The following is a 19,989-nucleotide window of genomic DNA, read 5'->3' as shown; positions in this document are numbered from 1 at the left end:
CTAGAGAACAGTCCTAACCTACCATTCACCCCACTGGAGACCATCTGACTATCTTTAATCGGACTTTATACGTATTCCCTTCATCACTATGGACTGTTTAATTGTAATCATGTATAGTCTTTCCACTGACTGGATAGCACGCGACAACAAAAAGCTTTTCACTGTACCTCGGTACACGTGACATTAATAATCAACTAAACTAAAAAACATAAAATTTGATAAGTTCTCCCTGAGCACTAACATAAACCATTGTGTTTAAGAAGGAACTGCAGATGCTGGAAAATCGAAGGTACACAAAAATGCTGCAGAAACTCAGCGGGTGCAACAGCATCTATGGAGCGAAGGAAATAGGCAACGTTTCGGGCTGGCCCGAAACGTTGCCTATTTCCTTCGCTCCATAGATGCTGCTGCACCCGCTGAGTTTCTCCAGCATTTTTGTGTACTAACATAAACCAGTTTGTTGGAAGAGTTCCCCACACATTCTATGTGGTGTATACGTAGGGTTTAGTACTATTTGTAAATATCTGAATTTTAGGTTACCTGAAAGGAATGAAATCTTATATATGTGCAGGAAGCAACTGCAGATGCTGGCTTGAACCGAAGAGAGGCACAAATGCTGGAGTAACTCAGCGGCACAGGCAGCATCCATGGAGAGAAGGAATGACTGACGTTTCAAGGTCAAGACCTTTCTTTTGAGTCTGAAGAAGGATCTCCATCCAAAATATCACCCATTCCTTCTAACCAGAGATGCTGCCTGTCCCGCTGAGTTACTCCAGCATTTTGTAGAAATCTTGCATATGTTTGTTTTGCTCAGAAACAGAAACTGAAGTCCAATTAAGATAAGTACTATTATAAGCAAAATGGGTCTTATAAAACAAAATGCCATTCACCTGGTGAACATTAAGAAGTATGAGTGATTCCTCTAGGTGACCTTGTCACAAAGTACTTAAGAAAATTGGACAATTGTAATCTCAGCAGTGAATCTCAGGACTGTGTTTTGTTGTTAGCTCGAGTGCATGTTTATTGGGCAGCTATTTACTTCTGAGCTGAACAGCCCACGAAGGAGTTGAAACAGGTTCACAATAATCAATCTATTAAAGGCATTACTTCTCAGTAACTAGATAGTGTTATATTTATCCACAAGCTAAAACCAATAAGATGGGTGGTCTAGCGCTCCCTAACTTTATGTACTGTAATTGGGCAGTAAATATTAAAAATATGATTCACCTGCTGGACAACTCTGCCCAGCAGGTGGATTGGATTGTAATGGAGAGAGAGGACTGTGCTCCGGGTAATACAGGAGCGACTCTCCTCTCACCAATGAATCTGAATAACAAAAATTATAATAAAAATCCAATGATACATAGTACAATTAGAACTTGGAAACAAATAAAACAGAATCTAAAATTAAGAAATCTATCTTTTAATGCCAATTAGTCAATAACCCGTTGTTTAAACCCTCAATTATAGATAAATCATTTACACAATGGGAAAGAATGGGAATCAAAACGCTCAGAGACTTGTATGAATTAGGAAAATTATTATCATTTCAACAATTACAACTGAAATATAATTTGATAAAATAATCAATATTTTAAATATCTTCAAATCCGTGACTATCTGAAAAAATACACAAAAGACTATCATAACATGCCCCCAGACTTATTGGATGAAGCCTTGAAGACAAAGGCTGAATCTGCAAATCTAATATCATACTTATATAACATTATTTTAAGTATAGAAATACCTACAACCGATGGTATTAGAAGAGACTGGGAACAAGAACTAGCTATAAAAATTTCAAAAGAGAGCTGGGATAAACACTTACTATATGTGCATAAATGCTCGATCAATGTACGACATACTCTAATCCAATATAAAACATTACATAGACTATATTATTCAAAAACTAAAATAAATAAACTTTTCCCCAATGTTTCACCCATTTGTGATAAATGTCAGTCACAAGAAGCTAACATAGCGCACTCTTTTGTTTTCTGTATAAAAATTCAAAAATTCTGGAATGAAATATTTGAAATCTTCACAAAATTATTTAAAATAAAACTTGTACCAAAAGCAGAATGGATCATTTTTGGAATATCGGAAGGTAACCCCGAATTAAATGTGTTTCAAAAGAACTTACTTAATTACGGGCTAATAATGGGAAAAAAGCTTATACTCAAATTTTGGAAAAATGCTCCAATACCAACAATAAAAATGTGGATTTCAAACATGTTCGAAACACTACACTGGGAAGAGATGAGACTCCTCCTAGCAGGCAAAGCAGACCACTTCCAAAAGGCGTGGTCTGCATTTACGGAACTATTACAAGCATAAGGTGCAATAGTAACTTAAAATATAAATTGTACCAGGATCTGGTAACGGGGGGTATAAAATAATTTTTTAATAAAAACACGGTTGGTATATCTTTTTTTGCGGAGTTTTGTGTTGTTGTTGTTTTTCCCTTTTTCTTTTCTTTCTAGGGTCTTATTTCCTTTCTTTACTTCCTTCTCTAATTTCTTCCCTAAGGGGCTTTCTTCTCCCAACACTTTCCTGCACCTTCACGACTCTTGCTCACTTTCCTTAATTCTTTTATTTCTACCTTTTTTTAAAGCTCAAAAAACGAAGTGGTACAACAAAATGTAATAAGATATATGTGATGTGTATTAATGTAATTTACTGTACTTCTAATAAAAATTAAAAAAAATTAAAAAAAGCTAAAACCAATAGAAGAGAGAAATTTAAAATAAAAACAGAGCATGCAGGAAATACTCAGCAGGTCAAGCAGCATCTGTGGTGAGAGAAAGAGAGCTGCCCAACACTCTCCTTGGCTAATATTTTACGCATCTGGACCTCCGAGGTCATCCACTGAATGTGCAGTACAGTGCAGCAATTATAAGGAACAGAGATTTAGTTTGACATTGTTAGCCAATGTTTGTTGACCAATATTTTGAGGGCACAACTTGTCTTGATTCCTAAATATACGTCTTCTCGGATCTGAACCAAATGGTGAACTCAGCTGGACTTTGGATACAGGTTGGGCAGTCTAGTTTAATTTAGAGATGCAACATGGGAACAGGCCCTTCGGCCCACCGGATCCATGCTGATCATCGATCACACTAGTTCTATGTTATCCCACTTTTTCATCCAGAGGAAATTTTTAGTGTCCAATTAACCTACAAACCCAAATGTCTTTGGAATGTGTGGGGAAACTGGAGCTCCACTAAATGTGCCACCGTGCCACCCATCACATTCCTTTGCTCCAGCACAGGGGCGCAGATGGTAGAGCCGCTGCCTCACAACATCAGAGACCCGTGTGCAATCCTGACCTCGGCTGCTGTCTGTGTGGAGTTTGCACATTCTCCCTGTGACTGCGTGGGTTTTCCCCGGGTGCTCTGGTTTCCTCCCACATCCAAAGACGTGCAGGTGTGTAGGCTACTTGGCCTCTGTAAATTGTCCCCAAGTGTGTAGGGAGTGGATGAGAAAGTGAGGTAAAACTAGTGCAAACCGGTGATCTACGGTCAGCATGGACTCAGTGGGCCGAAGGGCCTGTTTCCATTGCTGTATCACTAAACATGCATGGGTGTAAGAAGTTCAACACGTACAATAGGTAGAGCAAAGGGAGAGACACATAGTGCAGAATGTCATTCTTGCATCAGTTCTATAGACACAGTCCAAAGTCCACAATGGGGTAGAGGTGAATTGGACAGTACCCCAGCTCATGGATGGACTGTTCAGAAACCTGATAATGGAGGGGGGGAAAGCTGTTCCTGAGGCTGGCGGTGCTTGTTTTCAAGCATCTGCACCTTCTGCGGGGCGGGAGAAGAAGGGGTGACCGGGGGTGTGGGGAAAGTCTTGGATAAAACTGAAACTGCAGCGTGTTCTCTGCAGTCGAACCTGTCCACACAGAAACCAGGTATCCGTAAAGACAGCGTGGGTAGTATAAGGCAAGGAATGCGAGCGGAGAAATCACAGTACATTAACACACTTCCGTGCGAATCATAGAGTGTTCCTCGAAATGCAACAGATGGGCGAGAGACTTCTACAGCCTAATCTCCCCCAATTAGACACATGGCGGACCCTCACACACATAGCCACTGTAATATCCCACTCACCTCGCCACCACTTCATTATCCACCTTGATCAGGCAGTAAGGATCACTGGTACCAGATCTGAAACAAAACGCACCAGAATGAATAAACCATTAGTCCACCTGTACACAGTGTCGGTTGCAATGGAAGATGCACAAGACAGGAAACTTACACGTCCTTTGCTGGCAAATTTCTTCCCTCGATAAGACGAAAATACAAGGTGGTGTTCCTAGCCATGACGGATGCGCCAATGCAAAGTTTATTTCTTTATTTATAAGGCGATGTGACAGCACTTGGACCTTGTTGCATTCATCCCCTCGTCAGCCGCCGCCGAGCGCTGACTCCTGCAAGAGACACGGGAATCCCTTCTCCCCGCCTCTGCAAATCCACCAAGTCAATCAATGAAGCCAAGACTGAGACACAGACGAACACCTCCACCAGGTCGCCTCCCTCCCACACTTCAACTTGCCCCGCCGCTCTGCTTCACGCCCACAACTTGAAGCCGCTGAAATGCGTGTGCTGTGTGTGTGTGTGTGTGTGTGATTTGGCAGTGTTTGAATGAAAGCAGCCACGGGCAAGACTTTAAAAGCTTGCGAGGTAAAGGAATATATGCTCAGCATTGGAGTGGAGAGCATGTCTGCCTCCTACCGGTGGCACGGCGGGTTGCAGAGGCATTGGCGACAATTCTGTTCAGGCTAAACAACATTAGAGCCATCGGACAGTGGGTATTGAGAAGGAATTGAGTGCTACTCCCCTATCAGACTTAAGAAAACAATTATTACAGCACATCACTAATAAAGCAAGCTCTAAAGTTGCAGTGAATTCCATTATTGGTTGGTTTATTGTTGTAATTTTAGATTTAGGTTAATTATTATTTTAAAAAAAGGACCCAAAATGCTGGAGTAATTCAGCAGGTCAGGCACCATCTTCACTTTTTGCATCCTCTCGTTATCAACAATGGACCATTGTGTGCTCCAACTGTCCTTGGTCATTGTTACTGGCTTTGATTTGTTCTTTTCAAACCTTTCATTCATTTGTTCTTTATACCTTTTCATATCTCTAGTTTCCCTCTCCCCCTGACTCTCGGTCTGAAGAAGGGTCTCGACCCGAAACGTCAATGATTCATTTTCTCCAGAAATGCTGCCTGACCCGCTGAGTTACTTCAGCATTTTGTGTCTATCTCTGGAGAACACGGATAGATGGCGTTTCGGATCGGGACTTATTATTGTCACAGTGAAAAGCTTTGTTTTGCATGCTGTCCAATCAAGTCATTGTACATAAATGTGCAATGTAGGTTAATTGGCTTCTGTAATTTGTCCGTAGTGTGTAGGATAGAACTAACGTACGAGTGATCGTTGGTCTGCACGGACTCGGTGGGTCGAAGGGCCAGTTTCCACACTGTACCTGTAAAACTAAAACTAAATCAAAACTGATGGGGTTAAGAGGGGGAAATAGGCCAGCCACGATCAAATGGCGGAGCAGACTCGATGGGCCGAATGGCCCAATCCTGCTCCTATAACTTGGTCAAACTTATGGGCGGCATAGTGGCGCAGCATAGAGTTGCGGCCTTACCGCGCCAGAGATCCAGGTTCGATCCTGACTATGGATGCTGTGTCTACGGAATCTGTACGTTCTCCCCATGACCTGTGTAGGTTTTCTCCGGGATCTCCGGTTTCCTCCCACTCACCAAAGACGTACAGGTTTATGGGTTAATTGGCTCGGTAAAATTGTAAATTGCCCCTAGTGTGTGTAGGGCTAGCTGGTCAGCGTGGACTTGGTGCACTGAAGGGTCTATTTCTGCGCTGTATCGCTAAACTAAACTAAAGAATGCTGTGACTCACCTTTGTTAACATGATAGAGAAAAATATTCCTGGAGATCTCAATCTGGGTATCCATGCCTCTTATGCCCTTAGACTCAGAAGTCATGAGTTGATCAGTCTCATGGCAGGCTCGGGTGTTTGTAGGTTGATTATTCCATCTATGAGTAAGTAGTACCTGTGGCCACAACTGGATTGTTAAACTGACTGCTGGCATTTGAATAAGAATTGACTGCGTGCTGCTTCTCCACAGAACCACGAACAAAGACCTAACTTGGCTGCCCTCAGAGTAAAGGACATTGAGAGTGACGGGGCAGGAAGACCTCAAAGCATTGTCTAAGGACACGCATTGATAGTTGTCCATCGGAGCCTGACAGTGAATTACTGTGGCAGGAAGAAGTCGTTGTTCAGAATAAGACAGGACTGATTCATAAAGTTCATGTCGTCAGAAACAAAACACGACTTTGCACTTTCTGATGAGGCGGTACAGTGGTACAGCAGGTAGTGCTACTGCCTCGCAGTGCCAGCGACCCTGGATCGATGGTGACCTCGTGCAGGCGTTTGCACGTTCTCCCCGTGGTTACGTGGGTTTCCCCTGGTTGCTCCAGTTTCCGTACACATCCCAAAGACGTGTGTTTGTAGGTTAATTGGCCTGTAATTTACCCCTAGTGTGTAGAGAGTGACTGAGAAGTGGGATAACATAGATCTAGTGTGGTTGTGGACTCGTTGGGCAGTAGGGCCTGCTGTATCTTTCAATTAAAAAAAAACACATTGCATTAATGAGGCTTTGTTGAGTTAGGTTTATTTAAGTTTCGACATACAGCTTGGAAACAGATCCTTCAGCCCACCAAGTCCGTGTTAACCATCGATCACCCAAACACTAATTCTATCCTACACACTGAGGGCCAATTAACCTCCAAACCAGCACATCTTGGGAATTAGTGAGGAAACAGGAGCACCCGGAGAAAACCCAGGTGGTCTCAGGGAGAACGTGCAAACTCCACAGTAGCAGAACGTGCAGGATGGGAGAAAGATGTGCCAGGCAAATATTTTATAAAGAGAGTGGTGGGTGCTTGGAATGCGCTGCCAAATGTGATGGCAATATTTAGGGAACTTTCAGAGAGGCACATGGATATGCAGGGAATGGAGGGATATCGTTCACCTGCAGGCAAAGGAGATTAGTTTAACTTGGCATCATGGACATTGTGGGCCGAAGGGCCAGGTTCTGTGCTGTACTGTTCTATGTTCTATGTATGTTTCTAGAACATAGAACAGTACAACACAAGAACAGGCCCTTCGGCCCACAATGCTTGTGTTGATCATGATACCAAGACCATCTTTTATCTACCTGTGCATAATCCACATCCCTCTGTATCCACCTGCTTATCCAAAAGCTTAAATGTCACTATCGTTGCTGATGAAGAATACACAAGCAAATCTACCTTTTTCCAAGATCTGTATTTGTACAGTTGCCATTTTACATTCAATGATTTTTGGCAATAATTGGAGTACTTTCGTTTGTCTGTACTGCACCAGCCCTGAATTTTAAAACAGCTTTAATGAATAAAATTGACAAATAGAATTCAGAAGAGTGCAGACAACAGCTGCCTAATGTACACTCATTATAGGCCAGCCGGCAGTTGGACTGGAGTTTGACAAATCTTGTGTGAAATGTCAACACCCTCTAGCTGCTGAAGGAGACAGGTTTCCCCAGAGAATAGAAGGATATCCCACAGGACATAAGAATATTAATTAAATCAAGTGCAGCACACATTGCCCTTTCTGATAATACATCACATTCATGCTCGGGCAGTAGATCAGGAATATAATGGATTATTTTTTGGGAAGGTGTGTGGTGCCCATTCCAATGACTTCCTGTATTATCTTTTCATACCAAAAGGATTTGAGTATAGGAGCAGGGCGGTTCTACTGCAGTTGTACAGGGTCTTGGTGAGACCACACCTGGAGTATTGCGTACAGTTTTGGTCTCCTAATCTGAGGAAAGACATTTTTGCCTTAGAGGGAGTACAGAGAAGGTTCACCAGACTGATTCCAGGGATGTCAGGACTTTCATATAAAGAAAGACTGGATAGACTCGGCTTGTTCTCGCTAGAATTTAGAAGATTGAAAGGGGATCTTATAGAAACCTACAAAATTCTTAAGGGATTGGACAGGCTAGATGCAGGAAGATTATTCCTGATGTTGGGGAAGTCCAGAACAAGGGGTCACAGTTTAAGGATAAGGGGGAAATCTTTTAGGACCGAGATGAGAAAAACATTTTTCACACAGTGGTGAATCTCTGGAATTCTCTGCCACAGAAGGTAGTTGAGGCCAGTTCATTGGCTATATTTAAGAGGGAGTTATATGTGGCCCTAGTGGCTAAAGGGATCAGGGGGTATGGAGAGAAGGCAGGTACAGGATACTGAGTTGGATGATCAGCCATGATCATATTGAATGGCGGTGCAGGCTCTGGCCTACTCCTACACCTAATTTCTATGTTTCTATGATTCTATGTCTATCTCCGTTCTTCTTTCCGCAGATGCGGGCCGGACTGCCTGACTATTTGCAAGCATTTTCTGTTTTAGCTCATTTCACTCCTACCATCAGGAAGAAAGTACAGGAGTCTGAAAACTGGTATCTCTACTTTAGGTTGCAGACTTTAGAGATACAGGCCCTTCAGTCCACCCTGTCTGTGTCTACCAGCGATCACCCTGTACACTAACACTATCCTACATATTACGGACAGTTTACAATTTATTGAAGACAATTAACCTACGAACCTGAACATCTTTGGATATGGAGTTTGTATGTTCTCTCTGTGACTGTGTGTGTTTCCTCCAGGTGCTCTGGTTTCCTCCCATATTCCAACGATGAACAGGTTTATTGTTTAATTGGATTCGGTTAAAAAAAAATGGCCCTAGTGTGTAGGATAGTGCTAGTGTATGGGGCGATAATTGGTCAGCATGAACTCGGTGGGCTGAAGGGCCTGTTTCTGTGCTGTATCTCTAAAATAAAATTAAGTAAAATGGTGCAACAGATTGTCCCACATGTAGCCATGCTGACTATTCCTAAAATAGCCGAATGCAGTGTTGAACTCTTTCTGCTGGATTGGGGCTCGAGGTAAAGGGATCATATTCTAAAATGTACAGTCAGGCTTTCCAGAAGAGAAGGTAAGAAGCATTGTATGGAAAGGCAGGTAGAAGTTTGGATCTACCTTTCCACAGCAGCGACGTAAGACATAAGGAACCGCAGATGCTGGAACCTTGAGCAAAAGACAAAGTGCTGGAGGAACTCAGCGAGTCAGGCAGGGAATGAATTGGCAACATTTCATGTCAGTCTCAAGAAGAAACAAACCCAAAATCTCATCTTTCCTGTATCCGCCCATCAGTTGCCAGGCTTTGCACTACACTATTTTCCAGCTTTCTCTCACCCTACTACAATCAGTCTGAAGAAATATCTGGACCCGAAAGGTCGCCTGTCCATTCCCTACACAGATGCTGCCTGTCCCGCTGAGTTTCTCCAGCAATTCATGTTTTGACCATTCAATGCGAGTTCAACTCTCAGATTTAAATTTTCAAGTTGGTAGATCCTTGGTAATTTGAGTTGTTTAGGGATATGGGAAAAAGATCAGGTCATAAATCAGTCACAATCTCATTAAAACACTTGAGGGCTGTACTCTTGGTCCACTTCGGCATTCCTCTTACACTAAGATCTAAAAACAATCACTATTGATATACAGAAAAAGACGCAAAGTTTTGGAGTAACTCAGCAGATCAGTCCCAACCCAAAATGTCACATATTCAAGGTTCTCCAGAGATGCTGACAGACTTTGTGTCTTTTTATTGGTAAACCGGCATCTGCAGTTCCTTTTGTCTACCACTGATATAAGCTGCGCTGAAATACAGGAAACTTTATGCCAGTTACAAGAAGTTTGCAGAGGCTTGTGGGTTTGTGCATATACAGTATTGTGCAGATAGGAAGGGTTTAGAGAGCTATGGGCCAAATGCAGGCAAATTGAATTAGCCCAGTCTGCCAACTTGGTTGGCATGGACATCAGTTCATATGTTCTAGGAGCAGAATTAGGCCATTCAGTCCAACGGCCCATCATGTCTACTCCGCCATTCAACCATGGCTGATCTATCTTTCCCTGTCAACCCCATTCTCCTCTCTTAACCCCTGACTAATCAAGAATCTGTCAATCTCCACCATAATTTCCATTGACTTGATCTTCACAACCTTCTGTGGCAATGAATTCCACAGATTCAACACCCTCTGACTGGGGAAATTCCTCCTCGTCTCCTTTCTAAAGGTACGTCCTTTTAGTCTGAGGTTGTGACCTCTGGTCCTGGACTCTCCCATTGGTGGAAACATCCTTTCCACATCCACTCTATCCAGACCTGGATTAGGGCAAGGTGGGCCGAAGGGCCTGTTTCGTGCTGTACAGCTCTATGAATCTATGACTCTACATTCCTGGACCTCAGGAAGAACACGCCATGGCAGCGACCACAAACATCGTCATATTTGCAGTCATTCCAGACAGTGTCTGTGGGAGGGATAAGCTGCTCGTTACTGATTGTTGATGGATCATTATGTTAACATGAATCATTAAATGGGAAGTCGCTTATACTGATCCCGCTGCAATATTCATCTCACCACCCAATGCTGCGCATTTACCAGTACATTACTGGATGTCACAATAGTTAGTTTAGAGATACAGCACGGAAACAGGCCAATCAGCCTTCCGAGTCCACGCCGAACAGCAATCACCCCATACACTAGCACTATCTACACACTAGGAACAATTTACAATTCATAAAGTTAAATAGCCTACAAACCTGTAAGTGTCTGGAACGGATGCGTTACAATACACGCTCCGGGTTCCTCCCACATTCCAAAGATGTGCAGCTTTGTAGGTTAATTGGCTTCTGTAAATTGTCCCTAGCGTGTAGGATAGAAGTAGTGTACTCTGGTTGGTGCAGAGTCGGTGTACTGGTGTACTGAAGGGTCTGTTTCCACATGGTACCTCTAAGCTAGACTAATTTGAGCAAGATTCCAGTATCTGCAGTTCCTTGGCCACCCAAAATGATCCCAGTCTGAGATCTTCAAAGGCCTCCAGTAGCTACACTCTGACCTGAGCACATGATAAAACATGGAGAGTAATCTTTGTGCCCCAATGGACTGAACCCTCAATGCCATCGTCAGTCATGTACCAACAACTAAAGCACATCCCCATGAACTCAGGAGAGGAAAAGATGTTAAGGTTTTTCTACCGCAACTCCAGATATAAGGCAAAACCACACAAAGGGTGGTCTATCTTTTTTTATTTCCCCCGACAAGTTTTGTCTATAGAAAATACGGTGGCACAGTGGCGCAGCTGGTAGAGCAGCTGCCAAATTGCACCAGGTTCGATCCTAACATCGGGTGCTGTGTGTGTGGACTTTGCACCATCTCCCTGTGACCGCGTGGGTTTCCTCCAGGTGCTCTGGTTTCCACCCACATCCCAAAGACGTGCGGGTTTGTAGGTTATTAGGCCCTCCGTAAATTGTCCCCTAGTGTATAGGGAGTGGATGCAAAGCTTGGATAACTGTCTCTGGCCATTGTCCAACCATCTGCCTATTAACCCCCCCCCCCCCTCTCGCCTGTGTTCACCTATTACCTGGCACGCTTTGTCCTGCCCTCATCTCTTCCAGCTTTCTTCTTCAGTCTGAAGAAGGGGCATGATCCAAAACATCACCTATCCATGTTCTCCAGAGATGCTGCCTGACCCGCTGAGTTACTCCAACACTCAGAGTCTTTGTTGTTGGAAAACATAAAACTAGTGTGGACGGGTGATTGATGGTTGGCATGGACTCAGTGGGCCAAAGGGCCTGTTTCCGTGCTATAGCTCCATGCAAAATTTATAAATGAAAAGGGATAACAGAACTGGTGTGAATAGGTGGTCACTGGTCAACATGGGCATGGTGGGCCAAAGGGCCTGTTTCCATTCCATAGCTCTATATATATGAAACCTATAAATGAAAAGTGGGATAACATGGAACTGGTGTGAACAGCTGATCGATGGTCGGCCTGGACTCAGTGGGCCTGTTTCCACGCTGCATCTTTCAATCAGTCAATCAATCAATTTCAGCCTCAGAAGCAGCCAGAGTCCAGGACACCCGACAGTGACCAACAGCGAGAGTAGACAGACAGTGGATATCCTCAAAAGACCCGGCCAGACAGGGTGTGACCCGGCCAGACAGGGTCAGGGCCGGACAGAGACGCCGCTGAGCGGAGGTTTGATTAGTCACGGGAAGTTCCGGCTTGCAAGTCAGGGACGTTGAGGATGACATGGTCTCCCTGGAGCTGAGCGTCCCAGCCACTTGCCCAGAGAGGCTGTCTGCTCCCATCCCATGCCACAGCCACAGTGAGTCAACATCTCTCGGGCTGTCAGGCCACCACCCAACTGGCAGCTCTGCATTTCCACTTTTTGGAAGAGATCAAAACGTTTCAGTTGCTAGGAGACGGCAAATATTCTCTCAGGGTGAAGGATACCTTTGTGATTTTTGTGATCGTCTGCAGTATTCCTTCTTTCAACGGTTCAACAACACTTTGATCTTGCCCATTCCAATGTGTTTCATAAATTCCAGAAGTGTTTAGAATACAAATAATCTACTTTTACCTCCATCCTTCAGGCTGACTTTAAATTCAGTGGTTGAAATGATTTGATTGTAGTTGCCTGGATGTCCTTTCAGTTTGTCACAAAAACATCCTGATGCCAATAGGTCCATTGTGAAATTCACAAATAATATATATGATTTACTAATTGATATAATATATAGTGATTATCTATGAACATCATCAAAGACTTGTCCCACCCCAGCCATTCCTTTCTCCCCACTCCCATCGGGCAGAAGATACAGGAGCTTGAAAGCTCGCACCACGAGACTCAGGAACTTATTTTACCCCTCCTTTATCAGGCTTCTGAATGGTCCTTCCATAAGCTAGGGTACTGCCCGATTAACCTCTACACTGTTGCAGACATTAGACCTTCTCTATGGAACTGATGCGCTTCAATGCTGAGAACTAGGATAGGAAATGTTTGGAGAGATATGGGTCAAACACAAGCAAATGGGCCTATCTAGGATGGGACCTCTGGGTTGGCATGGACGAATTGGGCCGAAGGGCTTGTTTCCATGTTGTATGACTCTATGATTCTCTATGACTAACTATATTCGGCATTCTATATCTTCTCCTTTGTTTTACCTATTTTACTTGAGTTTGACTTGATTTAGGTTTAGGTTTATCATTCTCACATGTACTGAGGTACAGTGAAAAGCTTTGTTGTGCATGCTATACAATCAGATCAGATAATACTATATCTATATGAGTGGTGATAGGTGGCTTAGCTCATTGCATCTCTAAATACATGATCTAATTTCTTAAATTGGAAGAAGTACTTTATTGATGTAATTGTGTTTTTATTGCAACATAACTCTTATATTTTCTATATATGACCAATATTTTGTAAATATTAATATGCAGCATTTCAACTGGGCACTCACTACATTTCAGATGCATGTGCTACTGTGCCATGTTCAGGACTACTAGACTACAGTTCCACACTGTGACAACTCACATTGCAACTTCCTGAGCTCACTCCACTGCCTGGGTGAATCCCTGACTTGCGCTACAACTGAGGACGAGAGAACTGAATGTAACCAAATACATCCCCAGACTAAACAGAAATAGTGGCTTCAGCTCTGAAGAAGGGTTTCGACACGAAATGTTCCCTATTTCCTTCGCTCCATAGATGCTGCCTCACCCGCTGAGTTTCTCCAGTCATTTTTGTCTACCTTCGATTTTCCAGCATCTGCAGTTTCTTCTTAAACACCTTCTATCCAGAGATACTGCCTGTTCCGCTGAGTTACTCCAGCATTTTGTGTCTATCATATTTAATATTTGTGTTATTTACAGTTCATGGTAATTTAGAGACACAGTGGGGGTATAATTAGTGGGTCAGAGGTGTATTGTTGGATTATTATTACCTGACCTCTGTTGTTCCGGCAATACGGATAATCCAGCAAAGGTCTGGTACCAAAGGTGCCGGAAAACCGGTGGTGGACTTGTATCGGATCTGATTGGATTGCATGAAAAAAAAGGTTTCACTGTACCACGGTACACATGACAAGAATAAACCTAAACCTCACCAACTTTTACCCGAATGCCGGGTGCATCTTTAAGCAGTGAGGAACATTCACATTCTTCCAAGGGGTGGCTGCACACAGAGTTTGTCCCGCTGAGTTACTTCAGCTTTTCGCGTCTATCTTCGCTTTAAACCAGCATCTGCAGTTCCTTCCGACACAGAGTTTTCATCTTTGAAACCTGGCCATTAATGGCAGCTCCAACCTCAGCATCTAAGAACACTTGGAGAATCACAGAGCGTTCTTACGATACAAACACATTCAACGCTGCTCTGCATGCTGCAAACAAAACCCTATAGTCAGCACTAGATCTCTGTCAAATTACACTTAATAATAAACAGCAAGTCACAGTTTGGTTTCCAAGTCAATAATGTAAATCTCCATAATGAACATGCCTCATCTTATTGTTAGCCCAGTGCAAGGCTTCTTGAGCACTGGAATAAGCATCCAGTTCCATTGTACATCCCACATGCCTGGTAATATACTTCTTGATCAATTAGAATGGATAGGGTGAATACACAGAATCATTTCCGCAGGGTAGCAAAACGAAAAACCAGAGGTTATAGGGAGAGGGAAAAACGTTAATAGGAACCTGAGGGGCAATTTCATCCAATGGCAGTGATATAGAAAACAAGCTGACAGAGGAGGTAGTTGAGACAGGTACTATAACAACATTTAAAAGACATTTAGATAGGTACATGGATAGGAAAGATTTAGAGGGACAAGGGCCAAACGCAGGCAAATGGGGCTAGGGTAGATGGGGCATCTTGGTCGGCGTGGATGAGATGGGCCAAAGGGCTGTTTTGTGCTGTATTTCTCTAGGATTCTATGATCTCTATGTTGGAAGCTCCAACTAGTCAATTAATTGATGAGGTGATGAGGTGACCAGTGCAGAGGCAGGTGCTCCTCAGTTACTGCACAGTCCTTTGCTTTCCGAGGGGTAGCTTGGATCTATACCGTGCCCACTTAGACTTGTACCTTCGGTGAATCAGCCTCTGGCACTGCAAGGTAGGAGAGCACAAGTAAGGGCAGCACGGTGGCACAGCAGTAGATTTACTGCGGTACAGCGCAGGAGATTCGGGTTTGACCCTGATCACAGGTACCGTCTGTACGGAATTTGTACATTCTCCTCTGCAAGGATTCCATCCAGGGTTGAATAAGGTTCTATCGTATTGTATCGTACGTAATCTGCGTGGGTTTTCTCCAGGATCTCCAGTTTCCTCCCACACTCCAAAGCCATACAAGTTTGTAGGCTAATTGGCTTGGTTAAATTGTAAATTGTCCCTAGTATGTGTTGATGGCGTTAATGTGTGGGGATCACTGGTCAGCGCGGACTCGGTGGGCCGAAGGGCCTGTTTCCGTGCTGTATCTCTAAACTAAACTAAACTACTAAAGAAGACACAAAGTACTGGAGTAACTCAGCCAGTCAGGCAGCATCCCTGGAGAATATGGATAGGTGACATTTTAGATCAGGACCCTTTTTCAATAGGGGGGAAGAGAGGTGTGGGGCAGGACAAAGCCTGGTAAGTGATAGGTGGATACAGGTGAGTCTTCCTGGATCTTTCTGTATTCAAGGGACTGAGAGGACACAAGAGGAGATGTATGATAATTTAATGAATGAGCAAATTGGAAACAGTCAAGGATTCATGTTGCTTATGAGATTTGATTACAACATGTCATGTTTACATATTAAGAATAAGAGTAAGTAGGAACGAAAGATAAAGCATCGCGTTCCTTTCATGTTCAGTACAGACATTGTGGGCCGAAGGGCCTACTTCTATGCTGTACTTTTATATGTTCCATGGCGTCAGTCAATGACGTGGCAATGACCACATGGTAAGGTGAACTCACGCTGTAGGCTTTATTCCCAGTATGGAATGTGACAGGAAGGTCCAGATCCGCACAAGGCTGGAGTCCTTCATAGTCACTGAGGAGGCACAATTAATAAGGGGTCTTCCTCTTTCTCTCCCTTTCCTTCCTGTCCTCCGTTCTTCCTGTCAGATGCAAAACGTTTGATGTCATCAGTAGTTGGTTCAATAACATTGCATCAGAAAATACCACCACCTAGTGGCTGTAATGTGAAATAACTTGCCACTCAATTATGATTTAATATGCTGTTATACTTTAACAGATCCAGCACGACGCACTATGATACAGTTCCATAGAAATTCAATGAACAAAATCTCAACGCACTTAGAATCTGAAGAAGGAACTCCACCAAAATGTCACCCATTCCTTCTCTCCAGAGGTACTGCCTGTCCTGCTGAGTTATTCCAGCTTTTTGTGTTGTTTACTAGATGTTGCCAGACCTCGAGGGCCCGAGCTACAGGGGTAGTTTGGGCAACCTAGGACTTTATTCCTTGGAGCACAGGAGGATGAGGGGTGATCTTGTAGAGGTATATAAGTTAATGTATATAAGGGGTCACAGCTTAAGGATAAAGGGGAAATCTTTTAGGACCAAGATGAGAAAAACATTTTTCACACAGAGAGTGGTGAATCTCTGGAACTCTCTGCCACAGAGGGTAGTTGAGGCCTCCTGTTCATTGGCTGTATTTAAGAGGGAGTTAGATGTGGCCCTTGTGGCTAAAGGGATCAGGGGGTATGGAGAGAAGGCAGGTACGGGATACTGAGTTGGACGATCAGCCATGATCATATTGAATGACGGTGCAGGCTCGAAGGGCCGAATGGCCTACTCCTGCACCTATTTTCTATGTATCTATGTATCTATGAGAGGAATAGATTGGGTAAATGCACAGTCTTTTACCCAGAGTAGGGGAATCAAGAAGGTGCGTAGGTTTAAGGTGAGAAGAGAAAGATTTAATAGGAATCTGAGCGGCAAACTTTTCACATAGATGGTGGTGGATGTACAGAATGAACAACCATAGGAGGTAGTTGAGGTAAGTATTATAACAACATTTAAGAGACATTTGGACAGGTACATGGATAAGAAAGATTTACAGAAATTATGGGTCAAACACAGGTACATGGGACTAGCTTACATGGGCCATCTCATAAGGTCATAGGGGATAAGAGTAGAATTAGGCCATTCAGCCCATCAAGTCTACTCCGTCATTCAATCATGGCTGATCTACCTCTCCCTCCAAACCCCATTCTCCTGCCTTCTCCCCATAACCTCTGACACCTGTACTAATCAAAAATCTATCTATCTGTCTTTAAAATATCCACTGACTTGCCCTCTACAGCCTTCTGTATTAAAGAATTCCATAGATTCACCACCCTCTGACCAAATACATTTCTCCTCATCTCCTTCCTAAAAGAACATTCGTTAATTCTGAGACTACGACCTCTAGTCCTAGACTCTCCCACAAGTGGAAAAATCCTCTCCTCATCCACTCTATCCAAACCTTTCACTATTTTGTATGTTTCAATGAGGCCCACGCTCCCCTCATTCTTCTAAACCCCAGGCCCAGTGCTGACAAACGCTCATCAGAAGATTAACCTACTGATCCCTGGGACCATTCTTGTAAACCTCCTCTGGTCCATCTCAGTTGGCATGGAAGAGTTGGGCCAAAGGGCCTTTTTCTGTGCTGTATGACGCTCCTAGACATAATCTGCTCCAAACCATACCTTTCCTGGAGAGTTTGATAACTATCTGTGATGTGCCAACGCCCCGGGCATATATGTGCGACAACTCAATGTCTGAGCAACTCTCTGAGGGTAGACGCATAATAAAGCATGCAAAACCCATTGTGTCAATATGCACACTTATCACAGTCTGAAGAAAGGTTCCGACCTTTCAGCAGAAGGCGCCGCCGATAGTGCAACACTCCACTGCTTCATGGCTGTTTCATGATGGGCATTGGAACATAAAAGGGAAGCTAGATAAGGAAGGATCTGTGGGATAAATTAACAAGAATAATACCGATAGACACGGGAGCATGAGAGGACTTGGGGAGAAACATAAATGTTAGGGTGGTTGAATATTTTGTGTGTGGATGTGTAAATGAAAGACCCCTTCTGACAAGATAGCCCTCCTTAGTACTACATCAAAGCATCAGATTTGATTATTTGCTCAAGATCTGAAATGGGATTTGAACCTATGGACCTTCTGTCTCAGTGATAATTCTATTAGAGTCCTGTTGAGTGCAAATCCAGTGTTGCCCCAATCATGAATGTAATATATATAGAAACTGCAGATGCTGGTTTATACCAACGATAGACACAAACTGGTGGAGTCATTTAATGGGTCAGGCAGAATCTCTAGAGAACATGGATAGGTGACGTTTCAGGTCAGATCTGAAGAATGGGCAGCAGGTGGCGCCACTAGTGGTAGAGTTGCTACCTTACAGTGCTTGCAGCACCAGAGATGTGGGTTTGATCCTGATTACAGGTGCTGTCTGTACGGAGTTTGTATGTTCACCCCGTGACCGCGTGGGTTTTCTCCAAGTTCTTCGGTTTCCTCACACACTCCAAAGACGTACAGGTTTGTAGGTTAAATTGGCTACTTGATATAAGTGAAAATTGTCCCTAGTGTGTGTAGATAGTGTTAATGTGCAGGGATCGCTGGGCGGTGCGGACTCGTGCTATATCTCTAAACTAAACTAAAAAAAGAAGGCCCTGACCCGAAATCGTCACTTATTCCTTTTCTCCAGAAATGCTACCTGACCCACTTAGTTACTCCAGCACTTTGTGTCTATCTTTGCACACTTATTACAACTGGTTCACGGTCACAGTAGAAATAATATAACTGTTACAATACTTGTTGCTTCAGAGGCACAATAGCAGTCACGTTATTGGACTAAAACATCCAGGAGGTTGAATTGATAACCTGAAGCCATAACTCTTTATCTTCCACTAAACATTATTCATGTCATCCCCTTTGGCATAGAAACATAGAAATTAGGTGCAGGAGTAGGCCATTCGGCCCTTCGAGCCTGCACCGCCATTCAATATGATCATGGCTGATCTTCCAACTCAGTATCCCGTACCTGCCTTCTCTCCATACCCTCTGATCCCCTTGGCCACAAGGGCCACATCTAACTCCCTCTTAAATATAGCATGTATCTGTATACTATGCATGGCTCGATGGTAATCATGTATAATCTTTCCACTGACTGGTTAGCACAAAACACAAGCTTTCCACTGTACCTCAGTATATGTGACAATAAACTAAACTCAAATTCAACTCAACCGCCAGATTCAGGGTTAGTTTCTTCCCAGCTGTTATCAGGCAACTGGACCATCCCACCACCAACTAGGGAGGTGCAAAGGACTTATGAAAGCATGGAACTACCAGGCAGAAGACACATGCAGCTGTGGAGCAGTACAGACAATGTTCCACCTACTGGAGTGAGACGACGCCCCCCAGTGCAGCCCCCAGGACCTGGCTGAACCGACCCGACCAGCTGTGACCTGCGCCAGATACTGGCAGAACGACATCTGAGATTGCAACGGACTCGAAGAAGAAGAAAACGGCCTGAACTACTATTTACCTCACTAGAGATCCTCAGATTATCTTTAATCGGACTTTAACTTGCACTAAACGTTGCCCCTTTTTATCCTGTATCTGTGCACTGTGGATGGCTCAATTGCAATCACGTGTAGCCTTTCTGCTGACTGCTTAACACGCACCATCAACTTTTCACTGTACCTCGGTACACGTGACAATAAACTAAACAGAACAAGTCATGACATCTGTGGAGGACAATTTCATTAAATAAGTTGGTTCCAAAATGCACAGCCATTTCACCACTGAAATGTTGTGGGGAAAACCCACACTGGTTCAGCAGTATCCTTCATGGATTAAAATCTGCCATCCTTCCTCGGTCTACCCGAGATGTAATTGCATTGCGGTTCGTTCTGACCACCCTCTGAACTCATCTAATCTGTTATCATCAGCAACTACTCAAGAGCAATAAATGTCGACCTTCCCAGGAATGG

The 19,989-nt window shown here is 43.6% G+C and overlaps 2 protein-coding genes across 2 annotated transcripts in view; one reads left to right on the top strand and one right to left on the bottom strand.

Annotated features, from left to right (window-relative positions):
* Window positions 1-5,226, bottom strand: part of LOC129709443 (rasGAP-activating-like protein 1) — a 125,773-nt gene extending 120,547 nt beyond the window's left edge. Inside the window, exons 1-2 of the mRNA XM_055655845.1 lie at window positions 4,264-5,226; window positions 4,116-4,172 (exon numbers count right to left, since the gene is read on the bottom strand). Of these exons, the coding sequence (XP_055511820.1) occupies window positions 4,116-4,172; window positions 4,264-4,328 (122 nt within the window). The 5' untranslated portion in view covers window positions 4,329-5,226. The remainder of the gene's footprint in view (window positions 1-4,115; window positions 4,173-4,263) is intronic.
* Window positions 1-19,989, top strand: part of pes (pescadillo) — a 276,479-nt gene that overhangs the window by 76,090 nt on the left and 180,400 nt on the right. The gene's annotated exons all lie outside the window — the stretch shown is intronic.

Source organism: Leucoraja erinacea, chromosome 25 (genome assembly GCF_028641065.1).
Source record: "Leucoraja erinacea ecotype New England chromosome 25, Leri_hhj_1, whole genome shotgun sequence".
In the NCBI taxonomy this organism is placed as follows: domain Eukaryota; kingdom Metazoa; phylum Chordata; class Chondrichthyes; order Rajiformes; family Rajidae; genus Leucoraja; species Leucoraja erinaceus.
The sequence above is the reverse complement of the archived record's forward strand: the minus strand, read 5'-3'. Positions and strand labels throughout refer to the sequence as shown.